At 34.5% G+C, this 25906-nt stretch overlaps 2 protein-coding genes across 3 annotated transcripts in view; one reads left to right on the plus strand and one right to left on the minus strand.

The window, feature by feature from the left end:
- Positions 1-733: 733 nt before the first annotated feature.
- LOC143085009 (complement C1q tumor necrosis factor-related protein 5-like) overlaps positions 734-25906 on the minus strand; it is a 29172-nt gene continuing 3999 nt past the window's right edge. The window contains exons 2-4 of one of the 2 annotated variants that reach the window (XM_076261134.1): positions 15115-15225; positions 11609-11719; positions 734-1596 (exon numbers count right to left, since the gene is read on the minus strand). In XM_076261134.1, coding sequence (XP_076117249.1) covers positions 1193-1596; positions 11609-11719; positions 15115-15166 — 567 coding nt within the window. In that variant the 5' untranslated portion in view covers positions 15167-15225 and the 3' untranslated portion in view covers positions 734-1192. The remainder of the gene's footprint in view (positions 1597-11608; positions 11720-15114; positions 15226-25906) is intronic. The other variant, XM_076261133.1, reaches the window with a different exon arrangement.
- On the plus strand, positions 4182-8756 carry LOC143085007 (uncharacterized). Its single transcript, XM_076261131.1, has 2 exons — positions 4182-5738; positions 8131-8756. Exons 1-2 carry the CDS (start codon positions 4260-4262, stop codon positions 8170-8172), a joined length of 1521 nt encoding a protein of 506 aa, XP_076117246.1. The 5' UTR covers positions 4182-4259; the 3' UTR covers positions 8173-8756.

A 25906-nucleotide genomic window follows, 5' to 3' on the forward strand; every position in this document is an offset into this window, starting at 1 on the left:
CTTGTTTGTTTTGTTTTTTTAACAATTTTACCATGGTGTTGTCTCTCTTTCCTAAAATCATATGAACACTTGGTATATTTTTGAGAGAGAAGATATTACTCAAAATTAGTATACACACTGGAAAACCAGAAAGCAATTAATTTCAGATAGATAGTCAATGGCAATACAGGTTTATTGCTCATCACTATCTCTAACTCATTTCGATTTCTATTTAATTTTAACACCTTCCCTTCTGTTCAGCCGTCTGCGATCCATCTCATCGTTTTAATTCATAAATCAAATTCAGGTCATGAGAACTTTTCATGATTATAAGTGAAATGAAAACTGTTTACAAAACTTTGAATTTTTCGAAAAACTAAGGATTTTCTTACCCCAGGAGTAGGTTACCTTAGCCATATTTGTCACAACTTTTAGGAATTTTTTATCCTCAATGCTCTTCAACTTTGTATTTATTTGGCTTTTTAACTATTTTCATCTGAGCGTCACTGATGAGTCTTATGTAGACGAAACGCGCGTCTGGCGTATAAAATTATAATCCTGGTACTTGATAACTATTTAAAATATCGAGTCAACTTGCGCATTCTACATCAAACATGTCATGATTATTTTTGTCGTTCGATTGTTGTCTGAATAGTGTATTATGTATCAGTCACATCGTAATTTATTGATTCATATTGAAAGCAGGATAAACACTTCAATTGTGATTGATTACTGATGATGTATAAGCAAAAACTCAAATACATGTTTTAATTATAGAGTACTCAGATATATAAATGGTTATGCATAAAATCTATCAAAATACGTTTTCTTTTGATTAAATCAAAATGAACAAAAGCAAGTAAGATCCACATATGTGTATCAAATGACCAAAAGTAACGGAACCTAAATTGCACCGAGTACCCAAATTGCATAATATCCAATTGTTCAAAATATTTGAAGAAAGTAAACAAAAGCTTAAACATGAATGCAATTTGGGTACTCCTAAATACAAAATCATGGTTTGTAGGTCATACCAATTTTTCTGATTCCATATGGATTCAAAATTAAATTGGTGAAACCATATAGAAAATAATGATATTATGAGAACTTTTGTCTGAAGCATAAATAAACGTGGGTTAATAAAACTGTCCAAATAGGTGCAATTTGGGTACCCTCAGTTAAGAAATTAGCGTATATACACTTGTTATCTGGCTCATAACTTGAATCCTGAGAACATAGAACATAGTGATTCACTCCAGATCATTTTCAAATTCTTTCCGCGGATTACTCCAATCCATGCCTTCTGTCTCTTCATCATCCGTACAATAACATTACTGGTTCCTGTCATGGCATCGCTGACTGAATCACTATCAACAGCATTTTCTGCAATTCTGCGGTGGTTTGCTACTAAAACGCTAGTGAAATCTTTACCAGCATTAGTAACTGTGGTCCAGGAGAAATGGTATAATCCATCCTCAGGACAGGTAAATATACCCGTTGTTCCGTCATAGGCGTCGCCTTCTTTCAAGGAAACGGTGTCAAACATTACCACGGAGTTTTCAGGAAGATAACTTCTATCAGATGATAGAGTTGCAAAAAAAGCATACTTCTTCGAAACTGAAATGAGTAAAAAAAAATATGTGGACAGTTCTTTAACAGAGATAGGATACATAGCTTATTTAATTTGAAACTACTTTCTATATAATTACCACTTTTATGTGTGCGATGAACAGAGACATTTAATGGCAATAAAATCTACTAAATTAAAATACGATTCTCTAAATTTTTTCATTTTTTTTTCTTCGCAGAAACATATTCTTGATCGGTTATGGGATAAAAGAAGGTACGCAAAATTTAATTTTTAAATGTCATTAATGTTATGGAATAACCGTTTCACAAATGATATCGGATATGTTCCTTAAGTCGTAACTACAATCCCCTTCCCTTTCATGAATATGACCTACCGAATAAGACTATTTACCGGATTTGTAATCACATAAGCAACACGACGGGTGCCACATGTAGAGCAGGATCTGCTTACCCTTCCGGAGCACCTGATATCACCCCTAGTTTTTGGTGGGGTTCGTGTTGTTTATTCTTTAGTTTTCTATGTTGTGTCATGTGTAGTATTGTTTTTCTGTTTGTCTTTTTCATTTTTAGCCATGGCGTTGTCAGTTTGTTTTAGATTTATGAGTTTGACTGTCCCTTTGGTATCTTTCGTCCCTCTTTTAATTAGTTCAGAGTCTAAATGTGTAAATGTGCCATCTATAATGCGATGATGAGGTTTTTATATGTAGGTACAGGTTCAATGTATCTGCAAGCTTAACCCAAATTTCATAATTTTTAATACAAGATACAGAAGTACATTGTTTCTCATTTAATTTTTTTCATGCCTTTCATTATGTTCAACGTAACATTTCACGTTTTAGTAAAATTCAAAATACATACATGTAGTTGATATAAATTATGTAAAACATTTGAAATGGCAATATGGGAAATTGATTTGCAACCATTTTCATGGAAAGTCAAAATTATCAATTTTTTCACCAAGGTAAATCACTTGTTTCACATTATGGCCGTGTTCACACCAAACGCCATGAACAGTAAACATGTTTACACTAGACCACTTTGGAGTTTGTCTGTCACCGATAACTATTATGCGCGCCTTTTCGACGTCATTTACCAGATAGAGGGAATCGCCTTTATCCCTACACTATAAACATTCATCAAGCGTATTAGTGATCGTCACTGTGCAGGATAAACATTTGTTCTGTAGGTACTTAATCACAATTCCCCAGTGACATCAGTGCTGAAAGACAATTATGACAATTCAAGTTGCCGAATAATTCGTGCAATATAGCTCTATTGTTTTCCAACCACTCGGTTAACATTGAAACGGGAGTTCCGACGCCCCTAAACATGCTAAACGCACACATTACGATTAGAACCTAAATTTTTGACGGAAATGCATTGAACTCGAAAGTTGTCTATTAGTTTAATGAAATGTACACTAGTTTCACATTAAATGTGTACACATCTATACACCTTGTTTTGAAAAAAAAATGATAAACGGTCGCGTGGAAAAAAATTTGACTAACATACCCTCCTTATGAAAATTTGCAGTATTATTGATCGTCACTGTGCAGGATAAACATTTGTTCTGTAGGTACTTAATCACAATTAATACATCAAATTTTGTGAATTAACGCATTAATAGTTAACAGCATATTCGATATTCGTGTAAAATATAGTAATGTAGTTTAAAGATATTAACGATGTCCCGATTATGCATTAGAAAACGCAGCAGCGTGCTTACAGACAAAGACAAAGGATTGAGATGTTAAGGATAACTACATTGCTATCTTTTCTGTTTGTTTAAATAGGTATTTCTACTCCAAGAAGTGTTTGGCAAAGGCAGTGGGTAATGTATTTTTTTTATTTTTAAGTGCATTTTAACGAATTTGAGATAATAGACATTTACGAGTAAAATGTTGTTTGAGTAAAGACCAGTGGCAAATATTTCGGTGTATGTCTAGTCGATTCGGGAAGATCTTTTCAAATGTTTGTGTTAGGAAATGATGACCATGCTTTGAGTCTTGATAAGGGGTTATACAAGCTGCGCAAAGTTTTTTTTTATTACAAATAAATTTATCAAGTCAAGACAAATTTTCTGTAATGAACTTTATGAATAATTGTTATATTAAATATCAATTTCATTCAAAACTCGTTTCTCCCTTAAATATACATGGTAAAATTAATGCTATGAATGTCTAGTTTTGTGTACACTTAACCTATACAAGTACTACATTGACGGTTGACTACATTTAGACAAAACATGATTTAAACTACATGTAAACATTGAGTTTTACCAGTGGAACGTAATTGTGTCTAGTTTACGTGTGAGTTACACTAACACTTACGTGTGCGTTACACTAACACGACACTAAGTTTCGGCCAATGTGTACACGGCCTATGTCGGTTAATATTTTGTTATCTTGTCCTCATCTTTAATAAGAGCGAAATATTTTTCACAAGTCTGTTAATTTCATTTCATTCATTTTCTACTTACCACCTGAGAAATATACATACGGATATTACTTTCCTTACCAGTCCAGACTTCGCAATTAAAATAAAACATCTAGATGACAGAGATACTTCCAACCGGAACTACGTCACCTACATGCTTTACTCTACCTGTACCCCAGTTTTATTTTTTGCGCCGAAGAGTTCAGACGTTAAAAAATATTTTCAAAGTTATTTAATTTTATAAGTTTAAGATAATGAGAAGTGAAGGCTCGGATGCCTATGTCGAGGAAGACACTTCTTCTGTGTTAGAGGATAATTCAATGGCCTCCGACAAAGTCACTTCCGCTCCCGGGAAGAAAGGTAAGAAACGTACTTCTTCTCGTAGCAAGAAAGACAATTTATCAGACTTGGAAAGTCGTATGATAGCAAGAATTGAACAACAGGACAAGCAAGTCAATTCTATGAATGATAAAATGGGTAAATTATTAGATTTACTTCAAGACAAGCGTACTGACACCGGAAATGAAGTTCCAAGGTCAGAACATGAGTATCAAAATACGGTCACAGTCGAGGCATTTAGTGCTGCTCGCAGACCTCTTATCCCGTTGAATAGTGCTATTAATGAGCACCAAAATAGCGGTGATGATATTGACACACTATCTGTTCGAATTTCGGATTCGGAACGTCAAAATAGTGGTTTTTTATTCAGTGCAGAGGGCTCTGAGAATTCTAGAAATTCTGATCATGAAGATGTCAATACTTGTGACAGTAGATCAGTGTTAGTTAAATCTGGTGAACATGACAGGTTCCAGAAATATTTAGGTAACAGAAATGAGAAATCTTGTGAAACAGAGAAGCAAGATAATTCTGTGAGTCATACACTAGGTGACAAGTTTGGTCTAGATGCTTATACTTCGTTAAAGACTGAGAAAACGGGTTTAGTGTTAGAACAAAACCAAATTGATGTTTTACGTGGTTCTTGGAGATCAGAGACTCCTCACAAAATCACTAGTTATAAGGAAAATTATAGACTAAGTTTCCCAATAGATACAAGTTGTCAAGAATACTTTAATGTACCGACAATGGACAATACAGTAGAAAGTTTACTGATGAAAAGATATGGGCCAAAGGCTGCTTTTGGCAGAGTCCCAAGTTTATTTACTAAGAACTTAAAGTCACTTGAAAGGTTAGCTTATCAGGGTCAAGTTGCGGCCCGCATGGGATTGATCACGACTTGTTATTTGCAACAAGCAAGTGGAAATTTATTGGATAATTTAACATCTGATTCGCCAAATTTAGATAGTGCAATTCAGAATGTAAGAGACATTTTTGCTTTGTCAACCAAAAGTTTAGATCAGACGGCGAGAACTGGAGCTTTTCACCACATGATACGTCGTCGTGCTACCATGTATGATACAGGTCTAAATGAACTTAGAGACTATGCTAATACAATTGTGACTTTACCATTAACAGCAGATGGTATATTTGGTTCACAGTTTGATACCAAGATGAAAGAGAAAACTGACAGAAATAAACAATTAGCTGAAGTTTTACCTGATAATAGAAGAGTTACACTTGGTTCACAGTTGGGTAAAAGAAAACCAACGGCTACAGTTACTTCAGAGTCAACATTTGTAAAAAAGCCTAAATTTGACAGTAACTTTAAGATACCAAAGAAGAACTTTGGGGAGTTCAAGTCATCTGGTAAACAGACACAAGCTACCAAACCATGGGTAAGTTCTTTCTCTAATGTGAAGAAAAAGTATAGTTCCTGACGCCAAAAATCTAATGTTGTTGCCTCAGATACCAGTGGGAGGGAGGTTAAAACATTTTATTCAGGAATGGGAATCAATAACAGACGATCAATGGGTACTGAAAACTTTACAAGAGGGTTTGAAATTAGAATTTCAAGAAACTCCTCACTTGACAGGTATAAAACACACTTCTGTCAATGCGAGGAATCTACCTATTATTTTAGCAGAGGTAGAAGATTTAATAGAAAAAAATGCGATAGAGATTGTACCTCAAGCAGAGATACATCAAGGTTTTTACAGTACACTTTTTCTGGTTCCCAAGAAAACAGGCGATTTAAGACCTGTGATAAACTTGAAACCTCTCAACCAGTATCTGAGGAAGCAACATTTCAAAATGGACACTTTAACAAAAGTCTTGAATCTAGTAAAGCCCCAAGACTGGGCGTTGTCTCTCGATCTGAAAGATGCATATCTCCATATTCCAGTTCACAAAACACACAGAAAATTTCTACGTTTTTGCATACAAGGCAAATGTTACCAATTTGTAGCTCTGTGTTTCGGTCCTTCTCAAGCACCTCGAGTGTTCACAAAAATAGTTACTGTAGTAGCAGCTCATTTGAGAATCCAAAACATACGCCTAGCAACTTATTTGGACGATTGGTTGCTAGTGAATGCTCAAGAGAAAATGCTAATTTCAGACAGAGAGAAAACACTCAATCTTCTGATAAATTTGGGATTTATAGTAAATCTTCAAAAATCTTCTCTTATCCCATCACAAGAGATCACTTACATAGGGGCATTATTCAATTTCAAGAAGGAGATAGTTTCTCCAACTATGGAAAGAATTTTAAAGTTAGAAATGTTAGTGTTAAGCATAATGAAGGGACACAATACAGCAAGAGATTATCTAATGTTGTTGGGTTTGATAGCGTCTTGCATAGAATTGATCCCCAATGCACGCCTTTATATGAGGCCTATCCAATTACATCTACTTCATTTCTGGAAACCATCCACCAGAGATCTTACTTATCAAATTCCATTTACTCAACACCTAAAAGATCATTTGAATTGGTGGTTGGACAGAGCAAACACTACCAAGGGCAAATCATTACACCAGTGGTCGGCAACCCTCACAATAACAACAGATGCTTCAAAGACAGGGTTTGGGGGTCACATGAACAATCAGATTTTTCAAGGTTTTTGGTCGGTTCAAGAACAGAAACAACACATAAATCTCTTGGAATTGGAAGCTGTAATTTGAACAGTACAACATTTCCTACCACAATTACAAAATCAAAATGTGCTACTCAAATGCGACAACACAACAGTCGTTCAATATGTAAACAAACAGGGGGGCACCAAGTCCATACACCTTTGTTACAAGACATGGTGTCTAATGAGAATGGCTATTCAGAACAATCTGACATTCAGAGCAGCTCACATAGCGGGGAAATTAAACGTTCTTGCAGATCATCTGTCTCGAAACAAAATACAACCCACAGAGTGGACACTGAACAATCAGATAGTTCAATCAGTGTTTGCAATGTGGGGAGAACCAACAATAGATTTGTTTGCCTCAGTACACAATCACAAGAGACCAGTGTTTTGTGCTTGGATACCTCATCCCAGTGCTCTAGCAGTAGACGCTCTGTCGATATCATGGGAAAAAATGTGGGCATATGCATTTCCACCAATATGTCTAATTCCAAAAGTACTAAAACACATGAGTCAATTCAATTGTCGACTAATTCTGATAGCTCCAATGTGGCCAAGAAGACATTGGTACACAGAGCTTCTTCAAAAATCAGTAGCAAGTCCAATAAAACTACCAATAAGGCAAAATCTTCTTTATCAACCAAAAACAAACATTTACCATCCAAATCCCGAAGTGTTCACGCTAACAGCCTGGCTGCTCTCCACAAAAATTTCAGAAATAAGGGATTTTCAAGAGAAACTAGAAAGCTTCTCAGAGCATCATGGAGATCTGGCACACAGCAAGACTATGCTTGTAAATTCAAAAGATTTCATAGTTGGTGTAGTGAACGGGAAAAAGATCCCTATGCAGCTACTTTAGCAGAATGTGCAGATTTTTTATCTCATTTGTACACTTCAGGTTTACAATACCGTACTATAGCAGGTTATAGGTCAATGTTATCGTCATTGCTATCTCCAATAGATAATGTTCCAATTGGGCAACATCCCTATATTATTAGACTACTTAGAGGGGTTTTCAATTCTAGACCGCCTAAAGTAAATTTAGTCCCAGAATGGGATTTACAAAAAGTGTTGGACATGTTGCAAAAGTCTCCTTTTGAACCTTTATTGAAAGCTGATATTAAATGCTTAACTTATAAAGTGGTTTTTCTTACAGCAATCACAACGTACAGGAGGTGCTCAGACTTACAAGCATTGAGGATAGGAGAGGGGTTTGTGAATGTTCAGAAGAAAGGACTTGTTTTCTTGAGACCAGGTTTATCAAAACAAGATAGACCAAATCATTATGGAACTAAAATTTTTGTGCCTTACTTTGAACACAATAAAAAATTGGATCCTAAAAGAGCCATTGCGATTTATTTGAAACGTACAGAAGAAACAAGGAAAGATGAAGGAAAACTTTTCTTGTCAACGGTTAAACCATTCAAACCGGTTACATCACAAACAATTTCTAGATGGTTAGTGAATACCATCAAAATGGCATATGAAAATACAGATTTTAAAGTTAAAGCTCACAGTACGAGAGCAATTGGACCTTCATGGGCCTTATTTAATGGGGCTAGTATGAAGAGTATTTTAGAGTCCGCTGACTGGTCTACTGATACAACTTTCATCAAGTTTTATTTGAGAAATGTGGATGTTAAGGTTTTATCCTGATGTGTATATAACAGATTGTTTTTAAAATCATCAAAAAGACTGATATATTTTTAACTGTAATGTGCAGTTCGAAAAAAAAAAAAAAAAAAAGATAAAAAGACTAAAGAAAAGAAGAAAAAAAATAAAGACATTGTAAATATTGTATAGTGTACAGAAGAATGTTTTTAAAAATGAACAAGTGGTATAAAGTAAAGATTATACCCAGGATGAAGAGACGCAGAGCCATAGAAAATTACCCTACCACCAGAGAGGTAAGGCTTTGTAATCTATCCGTATGTATATTTCTCAGGTGGTAAGTAGAAAATGAATGAAATGAAATTCTAAATTTGTTTTCAAATTCAGATTTTATGAATGAAGTTTTCTACTTACCACCTGATAATTACCCACCCAACCTCCCCACGTAATTTTCTATAGTAGTAATAAGGTTACTGAAAAAAATAGAAAAAAACAAAACTGGGGTACAGGTAGAGTAAAGCATGTAGGTGACGTAGTTCCGGTTGGAAGTATCTCCGTCATCTAGATGTTTTATTTTAATTGCGAAGTCTGGACTGGTAAGGAAAGTAATATCCGTATGTATATTTCTCAGGTGGTAAGTAGAAAACTTCATTCATAAAATCTGAATTTGAAAACAAATTAAGAATTTTACAGAACATTTTAATCTCTTATTATCCACTTATATTAATTATTATCTAAGCTTTGAGGAAGGAAAGTAATAGAAATTGTTTAATCATTAGATATTTTCAAGAATATCAAATATGCTGTTATTAATGCGTTAATTCAAAAAATTTTCTGTATTCCCGAAATTTTAAATCTGAGACTTGAAACAGGAACAAAATAAGAAAAATATTAAAAACACTTGAATCAACGTTGGAATATGTACGTAACAACGTCCATACTTACAGTCGAACCTATTATTTTGATTTAATTGATCATTTACTTAAAAGTTTAACCAACCAAGTTTTACACCTACCTACTCATTGGTGGATCCAAGTGGGGGGGAAGCTCCGGTGGTTTGAACCCCCTTTTTTTGACGATCAATGCATTTGAATGGGCGCATATAGTTTGAACCCCCTTTACTCTGGGTTGGGAACCCCCTTTTTAAAATGGCTAGATCTACCCCTGCTACAAAATAAAGTTTACCTTCTGTTTTCATATAAACGTTGTAAAAATTTTATTAAACTATATTGAAGTTCATAAGGTGAATTGATAGGGTGATCAGAGTGTATGATGCACATATATAGATCGAGGTAAGCGACACATCCTCTTGTGTGTCTAAAATTTTTTGTTCTTTGTGCTTACAAAAATAACCTATCAAATCTCTTTTGAACTTATACATCATTGTATTTTATGTTGCTAAGTTGGGTTTGGTCTTGCGGATAGGAACAGTTGTTTGCATGTTTTATTAATTATAAAAAAAGAAGATATGGTATGATTGCCAATGAGACAACTGTCCACAAGAGACCAAAATGACACAGACATTAACAACTTTAGGTCACCGTACGGCCTTCAACAATGAGTAAAACCTATACCGCATAGTCAGCTATAATGGGCCACGATATGAAAATGTAAAACAATTGAAACGAGGAAACTGACGGCAATATTTATATATAAAAATTTTTTAACGAAAAACAAATATGTAACAGATAAACAAAAGACAACCACTGAATTACAGGCTCCTGACTTGGGAAAGGCACATACATAAATAGTATGGCGGGGTTAAACATGTTAGCAGGATCCTAACCCTTCCTCTAACCTGGGACAGTGGTATAACAGTACAACATAAGAACGAACTATAACAATAAGTTGAAAAAGGCTTGACTCATTAGATAGACAAAAATACAAGTGGGGTACTTGTACATTCCGACAACACAAAGACACTAGGAACAGATCTGAGAGTATTTGCAGTTATCTGACTGCAATTTCAAAGCCACTAACAACTAATGAAAAAAAAATCATGCATCTAAGACTTAACTATAAATTCGTACACATCCAACATCAAATGGATTTAGTGTAAACACGTCATAAACAGTCAAAGAAAACATGACCATGTGCAATGCCAAGTTACAGGTATCGACATATTGTAGATCCATGAATGTGTAAATGTATATAACATACTAGTAATATTTAGTTTGCTTTGAATTTACTGATAACGAAATCAATATTTATACCAATAAAAACAATATTCAATGATCTTATTACAGTGTTGAATTGGTAACCTTTTAGAAAAAGTTTATTTAAGGGAGCGATAAGTTTACAAGGATCATTTCTAAATTTCCGGGCACGGTTAACAACATTTCCGTAAAAATGAGGATGTGCTTTACAACCAAATTTCAAAACTAAATCTTTATATCTATGGAAAAATTTAGTAAAGTTTTAAGTAATTTATGGTAACGATATCCCTGGTTTAATAATTTACCCGTAATATTTTAGATTGCGTTCGTTCAAATCAAAATCGTCATAACAGACACGGGCATAGCGAACGAGTTGTGAAATTTAAACACCGTAAGATGGTGCCAAATGAACATCACCTTCAAAATATGGCAAATTAACCATAGGGAACGAAAAATCGTCCCTTTTCTCGTAAATTTTAGTTTGGAGTTTCCAGTTTAAAACCGAAATATCTTAATCCAGAAAAGGTAGTTATTACCGTATATATTTGATTTATTTAAAGTAAGTTCCTTGGGGTAAATTTCAGCAGTATATTGAGAAAATTGTTGATTATTTAACGAAAAAATATCATCAAGATAACGACAATTGTTGATTATTTAACGAAAAAATATCATCAAGATAACGATAATTGTTGTTGAATTGATTAATTAAATGCACGGGTCTTTTCTTTACTTTAATTTGTGACTTAACTTTAGCTATTCATTGTATGCTTCTGGAAGTTTAATATGTAGAACTGATTGATTTGTGTATACAAAACAATAACTCCTGTACTCCGTGACGATATATGATGACACTTCTCTTTAATTTACCTTTTTTCATTTCACTGAATTCTTTTTCATTGTCCTGTTTCAATTTTGTCATTTTAGATTCAAAGTCTGATATATATGTGGACATGTTTTTGTCTATAACACTTGTTGTTTCTGAAATAAATAAATCATTAAAACATGTATGCATTGGTCAGTTACTCTAGTATCATGTACAGCTTATTTCAATTAGTACCTGATACTAACAGAGAAATATTCTTCAGCTCTACTGAACTGAATTATTTCATGGGAACTTCTGGCATTTTCCTATCATTTTAATATAAAAAAAAAAATCCTCGAAGTACATAGTCATCATTAGATTAAAAACAATTTTAAACAAGACGATGTGTTTGAGTTTCTAATATTCCCCACTATAAAGTTTCTCTGAGGAAGACCGGCATGCCTCCAGGTCTTTGGAGATATCGAATTTTTCGTAATCTATTAAAGTATGTAATCTTTCAAAGATAGCATTATGAAGAATATATTTTAAAAACCAAACAGGCAAAGTTTGTCTAAAAAAACACGTGTACGTACAAAGATTTTCTTTTCGAAAGAAAATCTTTTCTTTGTTTAAATCTTCAGAAATGTACTAATGTTGAAAAATTGTCTTCCTATACTTTGTGGCAGCTTTGTCGTTTGTTTTTACCTTAAACATAGCACCACTCGTTCGAAATTATGCAATTACACATAAGAGTGAATGGAAATCAGTGATTGAAGAAAAGGTAAACTAACGTGAAATGGAAGAGAGAATTAAGCTGGAAGAGAGAGTTAAGCGATAGTAAAATAAAAAGTTAAATAAATTCTGAACTAGTATCACAAATTTGTAACAAATGGGAACGCGTTGAAGACAATAACAATCAAAATCAAGGAGTAAACAAAGACTCACAAAACCAAAGGACATTTACATCAACAGTTATAAATAATAATTAAAAACCAATTGTTCAGAGAACAATTGAAGGTCTTTCCACCAATAAGGATCTATTTTGATATGAAAATATTAAAATTCAGTTGAAAATGTCAGTTCCTATGGCTTAATGATGTATAAATATGAATTTTGAGCAAAGGTCAAAATCTAGAACGTCAAATTTACTGATGACCTTGACCTATATTTCAAGGTCATAAACCAGGGACCCCAAATAAAAAGACCCTAGGTCTGTAATATGTATAGTTAATGAGTTATATCACTTTACGTTTAATTCTTAATATAGGAGGGGCAAAAACTCCCATTTTATGTCTACACACCCTTTTAACCAAAATATATAAGTTACGACATGTCGCAACTAACAATTCAGTAAAAATAATTTGTCGGTATCTTATAAGGTTAATGAAAATTTGTGAAAATAGGCCAAAATCAAAATTTAGAATATGACCTTGACCTTTGACCTTTACCTAATTTTCATTTTTTTGGACCAATGATCTCAAAACAAAAGACCCTAGGTCTCTATCACTTATGGTTTTCCAGTTTAAAATACATTTCAAAATTTCAAATACAAAAGGGGAACTAACTCTCATATGGAGTCTCTATACGGCTTCGGTCAAAATAAAACAGAACATCCTGAGGATGAAACGAGCAATTTGGTAAAATAAATTTGTCGTAATCTTTTATGGTTGCGAAGGAGTAGTGGCCACAAGAAAAACAGTGTTTGGGGAGATAACCCTTACAACGTAAAGTATTTGGTTACGCAGTGGTCAGTTTTAAAAGTGCATACGCTTTACGATATCATATTCCAAATATCTAAGCGACATCTTTTGAAACATCAATACTACGCAAGAAAAGAATTAGGCGGAAGAATAAAAAAACAAATAATAATAATAATAATAATCAGAAGAAATCCAATAGGTCTTTCCACGGAATGGTGGAAAGACCTAATTAAGAAACAACACGAACTCCACTAAAAACCGGGAGTGAAATCTGGTGCTCCGGAAGGGTAAGCATTTCCTTCACCGTATACGACACCTGTCGTGTTATTTCTTTGAATATGAACAAAGCAAACAAATAAACATCGATTTATCATCTTATCATTATGTACGTGCTCCATTATTGTGTGTTAACTCTTTACATCGGGCCCGATTGAATAACTTGGTGGCAAAATCTGTAAATTAATATTTGCAGTTATCTGACTGCAAGTTCAAAGCCACTAACAACTAATAAAAAAAATCATGCATATAAGACTTAACTATAAATTTGTACACATCCAACATCAAATGGATTTAGTGTAAACACGTCATAAACAGTCAAAGAAAACATGACCATGTGCAATGCCAAGTTACAGGTATCGACATATTGTAGATCCATGAATGTGTAAATGTATATAACATACTAGTAATATTTAGTTTGCTTTGAATTTACTGATAACGAAATCAATATTTATACCAATAAAAACAATATTCAATGATCTTATTACAGTGTTGAATTGGTTACCTTTTAGAAAACTTTATTTAAAGGAGCGATAAGTTTACAAGGATCATTTCTAACTTTTACGGGCACGGTTAACAACATTTCTGTAAAAATGAGGATGTGCTATCCCGTTAGAAATAAGTTTTCTACAGGTACAACCAAATTTCAAAACCAAATCTTTATATCTATGGAAAAATTTAATAAAGTTTTAAGTAATTTATGGTAACGATCGATATCCCTGGTTTAATAATTTACCCGTTATACATAAATTGCGTTCGTTCAAATCAAAATCGTCATAACAGACACGGGCATAGCGAACGAGCTGTGAAATTTAAACACCGTAAGATGGTGCCAAATGAACATCACCTTCTAAAAATGAAAAATTAACCATGGGGAACGAAAAATCGTCCCTTTTGTCGTAAATTTTAGTTTGGAGTTTTCCGTTTAAAACCGAAATATCTTAATCCAGAAAAGGTAGTTATTTAATGAATGGCTGTTATTTATTTTGTATTTATTGAACCATAAAATTAATTTTTGACTCTTCACATTGAATAATCCGCGAAGCGGATTATGTTAAATGTGAAGAGTCAAAAATTAATTTTATGGTTCAATAAATTCAAAATAAATTATTGCCATTCATTATAAATAAATTTCTATCAAAAATAAGGCTCAAAGATGTATATAACAACGTACACAGATGTTTGCGTATGAATACACAGTTAGAGTGGGCGTGTCGCCATAAAAATTGATAACATTGAAAATAAAGCTAATTCTTTTAACCAATCAAAAGACAGTAAATACACCAAATGTATTTATTACCGTATAAATTTGATTTATTTAAAGTAAGTTCCTTGGGGTAAATTTCAGCAGTATATTGAGAAAATTGTTGATTATTTAACGAAAAAATATCATCTAGATAACGATAATTGTTGTTGAATTTATTAATTAAATGCAGTTCTGGCGGGTCTTTTCTTTACTTAAATTGGTGACTTAACTTTAGCTATTCATTGTATGCTTCTGGAAGTTTAATATGTAGAACTGATTGATTTGTGTATACAAAACAATAACTCCTGTACTCCGTGACGATATATGATGACACTTCTCTTTAATTTACCTTTTTTCATTTCACTGAATTCTTTTTCATTGTCCTGTTTCAATTTTGTCATTTAAGATTCAAAGTCTGATATATATGTGGACTTGTTTTTGTCTATAACACTTGTTGTTTCTGAAATAAACAAAACATTAAAACATGTATGCATTTGTCAGTTACTCTAGTATCATGTACAGCTTATTTCAATTAGTACCTGATACTAACAGAGAAATATTGTTCAGCTCTACTGAACTGAATTATTTCATGGGAACTTCTTCTGGCATTTTCCTATCATTCTAATATAAAAAAAAAAAAGTCCTCGAAGTACATAGTCATCATTAGATTAAAAACAATTTTAAACAAGACGATGTGTTTCAGTTTCTAATATTCCCCACTATAAAGTTTCTCTGAGGAAAACCGGCATGCCTCCGGGTCTTTGAGATATCGAATTTTTCGTAATCTATTTAAGTATGTAATCTTTAAACGATAGCATTAAGAAGAATATATTTTAAAAACCAAACAGGCAAAGTTTGTCTAAAAAAACACGTGTACGTACAAAGACTTTCTTTTCGAAAGAAAATCTTTTCTTTGTTTAAATCTTCAGAAATGTACTGATGTTGAAAAATTGTCTTCCTATACTGTGTGGCAGCTTTGTCGTTTTTACTTTAAACATGACACCACTCGTTCGAAATTATGCAATTACACATAGGAGTGAATGGAAATCAGTGATTGAAGAAAAGGTAAACTTACGTGAAATGGAAGAGAGAATTAAGCTGGAAGAGAGAGTTAAGCGATAGTAAAATAAAAAGTCAAATAAATTCTGAACTAGTATCACAAATTTGTAACAAATGGGAACGCGTTGAATACAATAACAATCAAAATCAAGGAGTAAACAAAGACTCACAAAACCAAAGGACATTTACATCAACAGTTATAAATAATAATTAAGAAACAACACGAACTCCACTAAAAAACCGGGAGTGAAATAATGTGCTCCGGAAGGGTAAGCATTTCCTGCACCGTATACGGCACCCGTCGTGTTATTTCTTTGAATATGAACAAAGCAAACAAATAAACATCGATTTATCATCCTATCATTATGAGCGTGCTCCATTAGTTATAACTGTTTACCACGGGCCCGATTGAATAACTTGGTGGCAAAATCTGTTAATTAATAAGCAACCAAAACTTTCGATCAAAAATCATCAAATGAAATATTGTTGGTCTATCATACGTTATTGATACGCAATTAATGTTTTAAGAATTCGTATAAAGGACTTAAGGGGGAGAGTGGTTGCCTTCAAACGAGTTTAGCCCTAACACATACTGTATGTGCCTGTCCCAAGTCAGGAGCCTGTAATTCGTTGCCTACTTATTTGTTTTGTTTTGTTCATTATTTTGTAAAACAAAAAACTAGGCCGTTAGTTTTCTTGCTTGAATTGTATTACATTTGTCATTTCGGGGCCATTTATAGCCGACTATGCTCATTGTTGAATTATGTGCATTTATCTGTAGTTGTTAATTTCTGTGTCATTTTGTCTCAGTGGCAATTTTTTGTATCCCTTATTCATGCATATCACACTATGTTTATTGTAAGACAAGGAATATTTATCATGCGGGAAATAATAACAAAACCCATCCGTAATACAATATATCTTTATTATTTATAATAAAAACACGATAAGCATTTGAAATCAAGTTGAACTATTATATACAAAAAAAAGAGGATGTGGTACGTTTAATGGTGCCATGGGACAACTATCCTCCGAAGTTTAAATGAAGTGGATGAAAGCAAGTAAGGTAACCGTATAAGTGAAACCCATACCGTAACGTTGATATAGTATATGCACCGAATTGGAAAATATGAAACAATTCAAAAAATTAACACCCTGATTTATAACAAAACAATTTACGAAAAATAATTGACAGACAGGAACGAATAACCACTGAACTATTACATAACAATTAGGAGATCTTAATGTAGTAGACAACTTGTTCAAAGTCATTAACAACTAATAAAAATATGTTTATCTATGACTCAGATATCATTCAGAATACTTAAAACACATTGAACTCCAAATAGATTAAGTTTAATACTGTCATTAACAATTAGATACAAACACGATCTTGTGCAATGGCAAAAAATAGGTATCGACAGATTGGGCATTTGTGTATACCAATGATATATGCTATAGTTGTAATATACTGATAAGAAAATCAATATTTATTCTAATAAAACAATATCGAAAGATATAAATACTGTTTTGAATTGGTAACCTTGGTAAACATGAATTTTAAATCAATTGTGCACGTTTTTATACGAAACATGTCTTATCAACGCTAAGTTTCACGCACATTTATCATTTAATATGACACAAATTGAATAGTTTATTTCATTGTATAACTGCATTGTATATCTTAATTTCCAATATAAGAGGGTTGGTAAGATGAAATGATTACTCATTTTGACACTGACCATATACGATATACATGTATAAGGGGTCGGTAAGTTGAGGCTCGAGGTTCGGTCTTTCATGACACATATGGAATTTACTCAACCAATTATATTGTATCACTGTGTAACTGATGATATCAATCAGCATATCAACTGTTAGACAGATTGTTATATATCACAAAGTTTAAGCCCAGTAGTCAGCACTTCTATGTTGACAGGAATCTTTGATATTGTCATAATTATAAATAATTTATAACTGTTTAGGCTTTTCTACCAGAGGAATAGATTGCCTTTGCTGTATTTGGCAAAACTTTTATGAATATGGTTCTCTATGCTCTTCAACTTCGTATATTCTTTGGCCTTTTAAAAAAAATCACTATTCGAGCGTCACTGATGAGTCTTTTGTTAAAATTTTTCATTAAAAAAGAAACTAAAGTGAAAGGTCTTTCGTGTAAAGCATTTGCACGGAAAGTCATGTACTATTAAAGATATACAAATGTTTAGTTAGACTAGATGGGGTGAGCATGTTCTGAAACACAAACATTTATCAGTGCTATTTCATTCGAACTGTTCCATGTTAACACTGAAGGTCAACTCCTATTAAGGTTTGATTATTACAATGGGAAAGTATAATTTTGTAATGTCACTCGAAGATGTGAATATGTCTCATTTTGGTTAGACCATAATTACTCCTGTTTTGTATACATTTACAGGCATTGGCTGCGTCAGCGTCGTTAAATATTCATGAAACATGACCCAAATATTGGCTGACCTATTAGTTATCGTATATTTAGTTTAATGAACCTTTTTTGTGGCTGAAAAATTATATTTCATGTGTTGTAAACAAAATTCATTAACTAAGTTTTCAGTAATATGAATTTACTCGCTAGTATCATATATTTCATATTTGTTGCGCTTGTGACTATGATAAATAAAAAAAAACCATTATTATAGGCGCTTCACGATAGAATAAAACGATGGAAGTTATATATTGAAATGATGAGATATCGACTTCTTTACATGGTAAGATGACTAACTAAATAAATCAATCTTTTTGTTCGAATAATTTATTGAAAAAAATAAAAGCTTACAGAAATAACAATAACAATTTTTCATTTCAGAATATTTGGTTAATTGTGATGTCATACGAGGTGAACAGGTTTCACATAACTGAGGGAATTAAAATATTTAATACTAGTATATGAAAACTGGGAAAAAAACATGAGAATATTGTGGAACATATTGCTAAAGACCCACACATTCATTTAAACTCAAATATAAAGACAGTACAAAGTTTTACCTTTACAAGAGGATAAATCAAATGCAAGTAGTTAGAAATTGATTGCCTTTGGTCAAGTCTTTAGGTAAAATGTATTAAATAAAGGCAACAGTAGTATACCGCTGTTCAAACTCATAAATACATGGACAAAAAACAAAATCGGGGTAACAAACTAAAACTGAGGGAAACGCACCAAACATAAGAGGAGAATAGTTATCAAAAGTACCAGGATTATAATTTAGTACGCCAGACGCGCGTTTCGTCTACATAAGACTCATCAGTGACGCTCATATCAAAATATTTATAAAGCCAAATAAGTACAAAGTTGAAGAGCATTGAGGGTCCAAAATTCCCAAAAGTTGTGCCAAATACGGCTAAGGTAATCTATTCCTGGGATAAGAAAATCCTTAGTTTTTCAATAAGTTCAAGTTTTGTAAACAGGAAATTTATAAAAAATGACCACATAATTGATATTCATGTCAACACCGAAGTGCTGACTACTGGGCTGGTGATACCCTCGGGGACGAAACGTCCACCAGCAGTGGCATCGACCCAGTGGTGTAAATAGTTATCAAAAGTACCAGGATTATAATTTAGTACGCCAGACGCGCGTTTCGTCTACATAAGACTCATCAGTGACGCTCATATCAAAATATTTATAAAGCCAAATAAGTACAAAGTTGAAGAGCATTGAGGGTCCAAAATTCCCAAAAGTTGTGCCAAATACGGCTAAGGTAATCTATTCCTGGGATAAGAAAATCCTTAGTTTTTCAATAAGTTCAAGTTTTGTAAACAGGAAATTTATAAAAAATGACCACATAATTGATATTCATGTCAACACCGAAGTGCTGACTACTGGGCTGGTGATACCCTCGGGGACGAAACGTCCACCAGCAGTGACATCGACCCAGTGGTGTAAATAGTTATCAAAAGTACCAGGATTATAATTTAGTACGCCAGACGCGCGTTTCGTCTACATAAGACTCATCAGTGACGCTCATATCAAAATATTTATAAAGCCAAATAAGTACAAAGTTGAAGAGCATTGAGGGTCCAAAATTCCCAAAAGTTGTGCCAAATACGGCTAAGGTAATCTATTCCTGGGATAAGAAAATCCTTAGTTTTTCAATAAGTTCAAGTTTTGTAAACAGGAAATTTATAAAAAATGACCACATAATTGATATTCATGTCAACACCGAAGTGCTGACTACTGGGCTGGTGATACCCTCGGGGACGAAACGTCCACCAGCAGTGGCATCGACCCAGTGGTGTAAATAGTTATCAAAAGTACCAGGATTATAATTTAGTACGCCAGACGCGCGTTTCGTCTACATAAGACTCATCAGTGACGCTCATATCAAAATATTTATAAAGCCAAATAAGTACAAAGTTGAAGAGCATTGAGGGTCCAAAATTCCCAAAAGTTGTGCCAAATACGGCTAAGGTAATCTATTCCTGGGATAAGAAAATCCTTAGTTTTTCAATAAGTTCAAGTTTTGTAAACAGGAAATTTATAAAAAATGACCACATAATTGATATTCATGTCAACACCGAAGTGCTGACTACTGGGCTGGTGATACCCTCGGGGACGAAACGTCCACCAGCAGTGGCATCGACCCAGTGGTGTAAATAGTTATCAAAAGTACCAGGATTATAATTTAGTACGCCAGACGCGCGTTTCGTCTACATAAGACTCATCAGTGACGCTCATATCAAAATATTTATAAAGCCAAATAAGTACAAAGTTGAAGAGCATTGAGGGTCCAAAATTCCCAAAAGTTGTGCCAAATACGGCTAAGGTAATCTATTCCTGGGATAAGAAAATCCTTAGTTTTTCAATAAGTTCAAGTTTTGTAAACAGGAAATTTATAAAAAATGACCACATAATTGATATTCATGTCAACACCGAAGTGCTGACTACTGGGCTGGTGATACCCTCGGGGACGAAACGTCCACCAGCAGTGGCATCGACCCAGTGGTGTAAATAGTTATCAAAAGTACCAGGATTATAATTTAGTACGCCAGACGCGCGTTTCGTCTACATAAGACTCATCAGTGACGCTCATATCAAAATATTTATAAAGCCAAATAAGTACAAAGTTGAAGAGCATTGAGGGTCCAAAATTCCCAAAAGTTGTGCCAAATACGGCTAAGGTAATCTATTCCTGGGATAAGAAAATCCTTAGTTTTTCAATAAGTTCAAGTTTTGTAAACAGGAAATTTATAAAAAATGACCACATAATTGATATTCATGTCAACACCGAAGTGCTGACTACTGGGCTGGTGATACCCTCGGGGACGAAACGTCCACCAGCAGTGGCATCGACCCAGTGGTGTAAATAGTTATCAAAAGTACCAGGATTATAATTTAGTACGCCAGACGCGCGTTTCGTCTACATAAGACTCATCAGTGACGCTCATATCAAAATATTTATAAAGCCAAATAAGTACAAAGTTGAAGAGCATTGAGGGTCCAAAATTCCCAAAAGTTGTGCCAAATACGGCTAAGGTAATCTATTCCTGGGATAAGAAAATCCTTAGTTTTTCAATAAGTTCAAGTTTTGTAAACAGGAAATTTATAAAAAATGACCACATAATTGATATTCATGTCAACACCGAAGTGCTGACTACTGGGCTGGTGATACCCTCGGGGACGAAACGTCCACCAGCAGTGGCATCGACCCAGTGGTGTAAATAGTTATCAAAAGTACCAGGATTATAATTTAGTACGCCAGACGCGCGTTTCGTCTACATAAGACTCATCAGTGACGCTCATATCAAAATATTTATAAAGCCAAATAAGTACAAAGTTGAAGAGCATTGAGGGTCCAAAATTCCCAAAAGTTGTGCCAAATACGGCTAAGGTAATCTATTCCTGGGATAAGAAAATCCTTAGTTTTTCAATAAGTTCAAGTTTTGTAAACAGGAAATTTATAAAAAATGACCACATAATTGATATTCATGTCAACACCGAAGTGCTGACTACTGGGCTGGTGATACCCTCGGGGACGAAACGTCCACCAGCAGTGGCATCGACCCAGTGGTGTAAATAGTTATCAAAAGTACCAGGATTATAATTTAGTACGCCAGACGCGCGTTTCGTCTACATAAGACTCATCAGTGACGCTCATATCAAAATATTTATAAAGCCAAATAAGTACAAAGTTGAAGAGCATTGAGGGTCCAAAATTCCCAAAAGTTGTGCCAAATACGGCTAAGGTAATCTATTCCTGGGATAAGAAAATCCTTAGTTTTTCAATAAGTTCAAGTTTTGTAAACAGGAAATTTATAAAAAATGACCACATAATTGATATTCATGTCAACACCGAAGTGCTGACTACTGGGCTGGTGATACCCTGGGGGACGAAACGTCCACCAGCAGTGGCATCGACCCAGTGGTGTAAATAGTTATCAAAAGTACCAGGATTATAATTTAGTACGCCAGACGCGCGTTTCGTCTACATAAGACTCATCAGTGACGCTCATATCAAAATATTTATAAAGCCAAATAAGTACAAAGTTGAAGAGCATTGAGGGTCCAAAATTCCCAAAAGTTGTGCCAAATACGGCTAAGGTAATCTATTCCTGGGATAAGAAAATCCTTAGTTTTTCAATAAGTTCAAGTTTTGTAAACAGGAAATTTATAAAAAATGACCACATAATTGATATTCATGTCAACACCGAAGTGCTGACTACTGGGCTGGTGATACCCTCGGGGACGAAACGTCCACCAGCAGTGGCATCGACCCAGTGGTGTAAATAGTTATCAAAAGTACCAGGATTATAATTTAGTACGCCAGACGCGCGTTTCGTCTACATAAGACTCATCAGTGACGCTCATATCAAAATATTTATAAAGCCAAATAAGTACAAAGTTGAAGAGCATTGAGGGTCCAAAATTCCCAAAAGTTGTGCCAAATACGGCTAAGGTAATCTATTCCTGGGATAAGAAAATCCTTAGTTTTTCAATAAGTTCAAGTTTTGTAAACAGGAAATTTATAAAAAATGACCACATAATTGATATTCATGTCAACACCGAAGTGCTGACTACTGGGCTGGTGATACCCTGGGGGACGAAACGTCCACCAGCAGTGGCATCGACCCAGTGGTGTAAATAGTTATCAAAAGTACCAGGATTATAATTTAGTACGCCAGACGCGCGTTTCGTCTACATAAGACTCATCAGTGACGCTCATATCAAAATATTTATAAAGCCAAATAAGTACAAAGTTGAAGAGCATTGAGGGTCCAAAATTCCCAAAAGTTGTGCCAAATACGGCTAAGGTAATCTATTCCTGGGATAAGAAAATCCTTAGTTTTTCAATAAGTTCAAGTTTTGTAAACAGGAAATTTATAAAAAATGACCACATAATTGATATTCATGTCAACACCGAAGTGCTGACTACTGGGCTGGTGATACCCTCGGGGACGAAACGTCCACCAGCAGTGGCATCGACCCAGTGGTGTAAATAGTTATCAAAAGTACCAGGATTATAATTTAGTACGCCAGACGCGCGTTTCGTCTACATAAGACTCATCAGTGACGCTCATATCAAAATATTTATAAAGCCAAATAAGTACAAAGTTGAAGAGCATTGAGGGTCCAAAATTCCCAAAAGTTGTGCCAAATACGGCTAAGGTAATCTATTCCTGGGATAAGAAAATCCTTAGTTTTTCAATAAGTTCAAGTTTTGTAAACAGGAAATTTATAAAAAATGACCACATAATTGATATTCATGTCAACACCGAAGTGCTGACTACTGGGCTGGTGATACCCTCGGGGACGAAACGTCCACCAGCAGTGGCATCGACCCAGTGGTGTAAATAGTTATCAAAAGTACCAGGATTATAATTTAGTACGCCAGACGCGCGTTTCGTCTACATAAGACTCATCAGTGACGCTCATATCAAAATATTTATAAAGCCAAATAAGTACAAAGTTGAAGAGCATTGAGGGTCCAAAATTCCCAAAAGTTGTGCCAAATACGGCTAAGGTAATCTATTCCTGGGATAAGAAAATCCTTAGTTTTTCAATAAGTTCAAGTTTTGTAAACAGGAAATTTATAAAAAATGACCACATAATTGATATTCATGTCAACACCGAAGTGCTGACTACTGGGCTGGTGATACCCTCGGGGACGAAACGTCCACCAGCAGTGGCATCGACCCAGTGGTGTAAATAGTTATCAAAAGTACCAGGATTATAATTTAGTACGCCAGACGCGCGTTTCGTCTACATAAGACTCATCAGTGACGCTCATATCAAAATATTTATAAAGCCAAATAAGTACAAAGTTGAAGAGCATTGAGGGTCCAAAATTCCCAAAAGTTGTGCCAAATACGGCTAAGGTAATCTATTCCTGGGATAAGAAAATCCTTAGTTTTTCAATAAGTTCAAGTTTTGTAAACAGGAAATTTATAAAAAATGACCACATAATTGATATTCATGTCAACACCGAAGTGCTGACTACTGGGCTGGTGATACCCTCGGGGACGAAACGTCCACCAGCAGTGGCATCGACCCAGTGGTGTAAATAGTTATCAAAAGTACCAGGATTATAATTTAGTACGCCAGACGCGCGTTTCGTCTACATAAGACTCATCAGTGACGCTCATATCAAAATATTTATAAAGCCAAATAAGTACAAAGTTGAAGAGCATTGAGGGTCCAAAATTCCCAAAAGTTGTGCCAAATACGGCTAAGGTAATCTATTCCTGGGATAAGAAAATCCTTAGTTTTTCAATAAGTTCAAGTTTTGTAAACAGGAAATTTATAAAAAATGACCACATAATTGATATTCATGTCAACACCGAAGTGCTGACTACTGGGCTGGTGATACCCTCGGGGACGAAACGTCCACCAGCAGTGGCATCGACCCAGTGGTGTAAATAGTTATCAAAAGTACCAGGATTATAATTTAGTACGCCAGACGCGCGTTTCGTCTACATAAGACTCATCAGTGACGCTCATATCAAAATATTTATAAAGCCAAATAAGTACAAAGTTGAAGAGCATTGAGGGTCCAAAATTCCCAAAAGTTGTGCCAAATACGGCTAAGGTAATCTATTCCTGGGATAAGAAAATCCTTAGTTTTTCAATAAGTTCAAGTTTTGTAAACAGGAAATTTATAAAAAATGACCACATAATTGATATTCATGTCAACACCGAAGTGCTGACTACTGGGCTGGTGATACCCTCGGGGACGAAACGTCCACCAGCAGTGGCATCGACCCAGTGGTGTAAATAGTTATCAAAAGTACCAGGATTATAATTTAGTACGCCAGACGCGCGTTTCGTCTACATAAGACTCATCAGTGACGCTCATATCAAAATATTTATAAAGCCAAATAAGTACAAAGTTGAAGAGCATTGAGGGTCCAAAATTCCCAAAAGTTGTGCCAAATACGGCTAAGGTAATCTATTCCTGGGATAAGAAAATCCTTAGTTTTTCAATAAGTTCAAGTTTTGTAAACAGGAAATTTATAAAAAATGACCACATAATTGATATTCATGTCAACACCGAAGTGCTGACTACTGGGCTGGTGATACCCTCGGGGACGAAACGTCCACCAGCAGTGGCATCGACCCAGTGGTGTAAATAGTTATCAAAAGTACCAGGATTATAATTTAGTACGCCAGACGCGCGTTTCGTCTACATAAGACTCATCAGTGACGCTCATATCAAAATATTTATAAAGCCAAATAAGTACAAAGTTGAAGAGCATTGAGGGTCCAAAATTCCCAAAAGTTGTGCCAAATACGGCTAAGGTAATCTATTCCTGGGATAAGAAAATCCTTAGTTTTTCAATAAGTTCAAGTTTTGTAAACAGGAAATTTATAAAAAATGACCACATAATTGATATTCATGTCAACACCGAAGTGCTGACTACTGGGCTGGTGATACCCTCGGGGACGAAACGTCCACCAGCAGTGGCATCGACCCAGTGGTGTAAATAGTTATCAAAAGTACCAGGATTATAATTTAGTACGCCAGACGCGCGTTTCGTCTACATAAGACTCATCAGTGACGCTCATATCAAAATATTTATAAAGCCAAATAAGTACAAAGTTGAAGAGCATT

This window comes from Mytilus galloprovincialis, chromosome 8, assembly GCF_965363235.1.
Source record: "Mytilus galloprovincialis chromosome 8, xbMytGall1.hap1.1, whole genome shotgun sequence".
In the NCBI taxonomy this organism is placed as follows: domain Eukaryota; kingdom Metazoa; phylum Mollusca; class Bivalvia; order Mytilida; family Mytilidae; genus Mytilus; species Mytilus galloprovincialis.